The sequence below is a fragment of the Charadrius vociferus genome, unplaced genomic scaffold (genome assembly GCF_000708025.1).
Source record: "Charadrius vociferus isolate BGI_N301 unplaced genomic scaffold, ASM70802v2 scaffold544, whole genome shotgun sequence".
In the NCBI taxonomy this organism is placed as follows: Eukaryota; Metazoa; Chordata; class Aves; order Charadriiformes; family Charadriidae; genus Charadrius; species Charadrius vociferus.
The window spans coordinates 44,603-45,402 of NW_009648162.1; the positions used below are offsets into that span (position 1 = coordinate 44,603).

Sequence of the window (800 nt, forward strand, 5' to 3'; positions counted from 1 at the left end):
AAACTCCTGCCTGCAGTGGGGCTGTGCTGAGCACCAGCACCGGTGTCCCCACTCTCCCCAGCGCAGGGTAGTTTCTCACCCCCAAGAAGTAAATATGGGGGGGGGGGCACACAGCTGGATGCACACAGCAGGAGGCAGGGGAGGGTGAGGGGGGAGCCTTAGCAGACACAGGGCACTCACACTTCCTCCAGCGCCGCAGGGTCCTCCTGCGTGTGGGGGTCCAACCCCACTCCTGTGGGAACAAGGGGCAGGGGTAGCACTGGGGGGAGGGAAAGAATCGGGCCCCACTGGGGACCAAGCCATGCCCTGCCCCAGGACCCCCTCCAGCACAGCTCCTGTGGGGCCCTTTGCAGGATGCGGCCGGGCAGAGGAGCCCCCCACATCCCGGCAGCGCTTCCCCACCGCTCCAGCTAATGCTGGGGAGAGGGCCACAGCCGGTGGTACCCACTGTGTGCTCGCACACACAGTGCCCTCACCCAGCCCCGCAGTGTGGCAAGGGGGATGGCACCTAGCCTGGCCAGGATGTCCCACGTCACCCTGACCAAGGCACCCCACTGGGGTGGTCCATGGCCAAACCCCCAGGGAACGGGGCTGGGGGCTCTTGCCCATCATCCCCCACAGAGAAGGGGCCACAGTCGGAAGCACCGGGGAGGAAGTCCCAATTTGAAGCAGGTGCGGGCTGAGCTCCAAGCTGGAGTGACTCAGAGCAGGGCCAGGAGCCGGGAGCAGAACAGGGCCCAAGACGTGCACCCCCAAGAAACCCCCAGCCTCAACCCCCCCTTCCCCGCCTCCCCAGCCGC

At 66.9% G+C, this 800-nt stretch overlaps 1 protein-coding gene across 1 annotated transcript in view; it reads right to left on the reverse strand.

The window, feature by feature from the left end:
- The window catches only part of CDC25B (cell division cycle 25B), an 8,932-nt gene that overhangs the window by 4,498 nt on the left and 3,634 nt on the right, over nt 1–800 (reverse strand). The window contains exon 2 of the mRNA XM_009884089.1: nt 181–232. Within this exon, the coding sequence (XP_009882391.1) occupies nt 181–232 (52 nt within the window). The remainder of the gene's footprint in view (nt 1–180; nt 233–800) is intronic.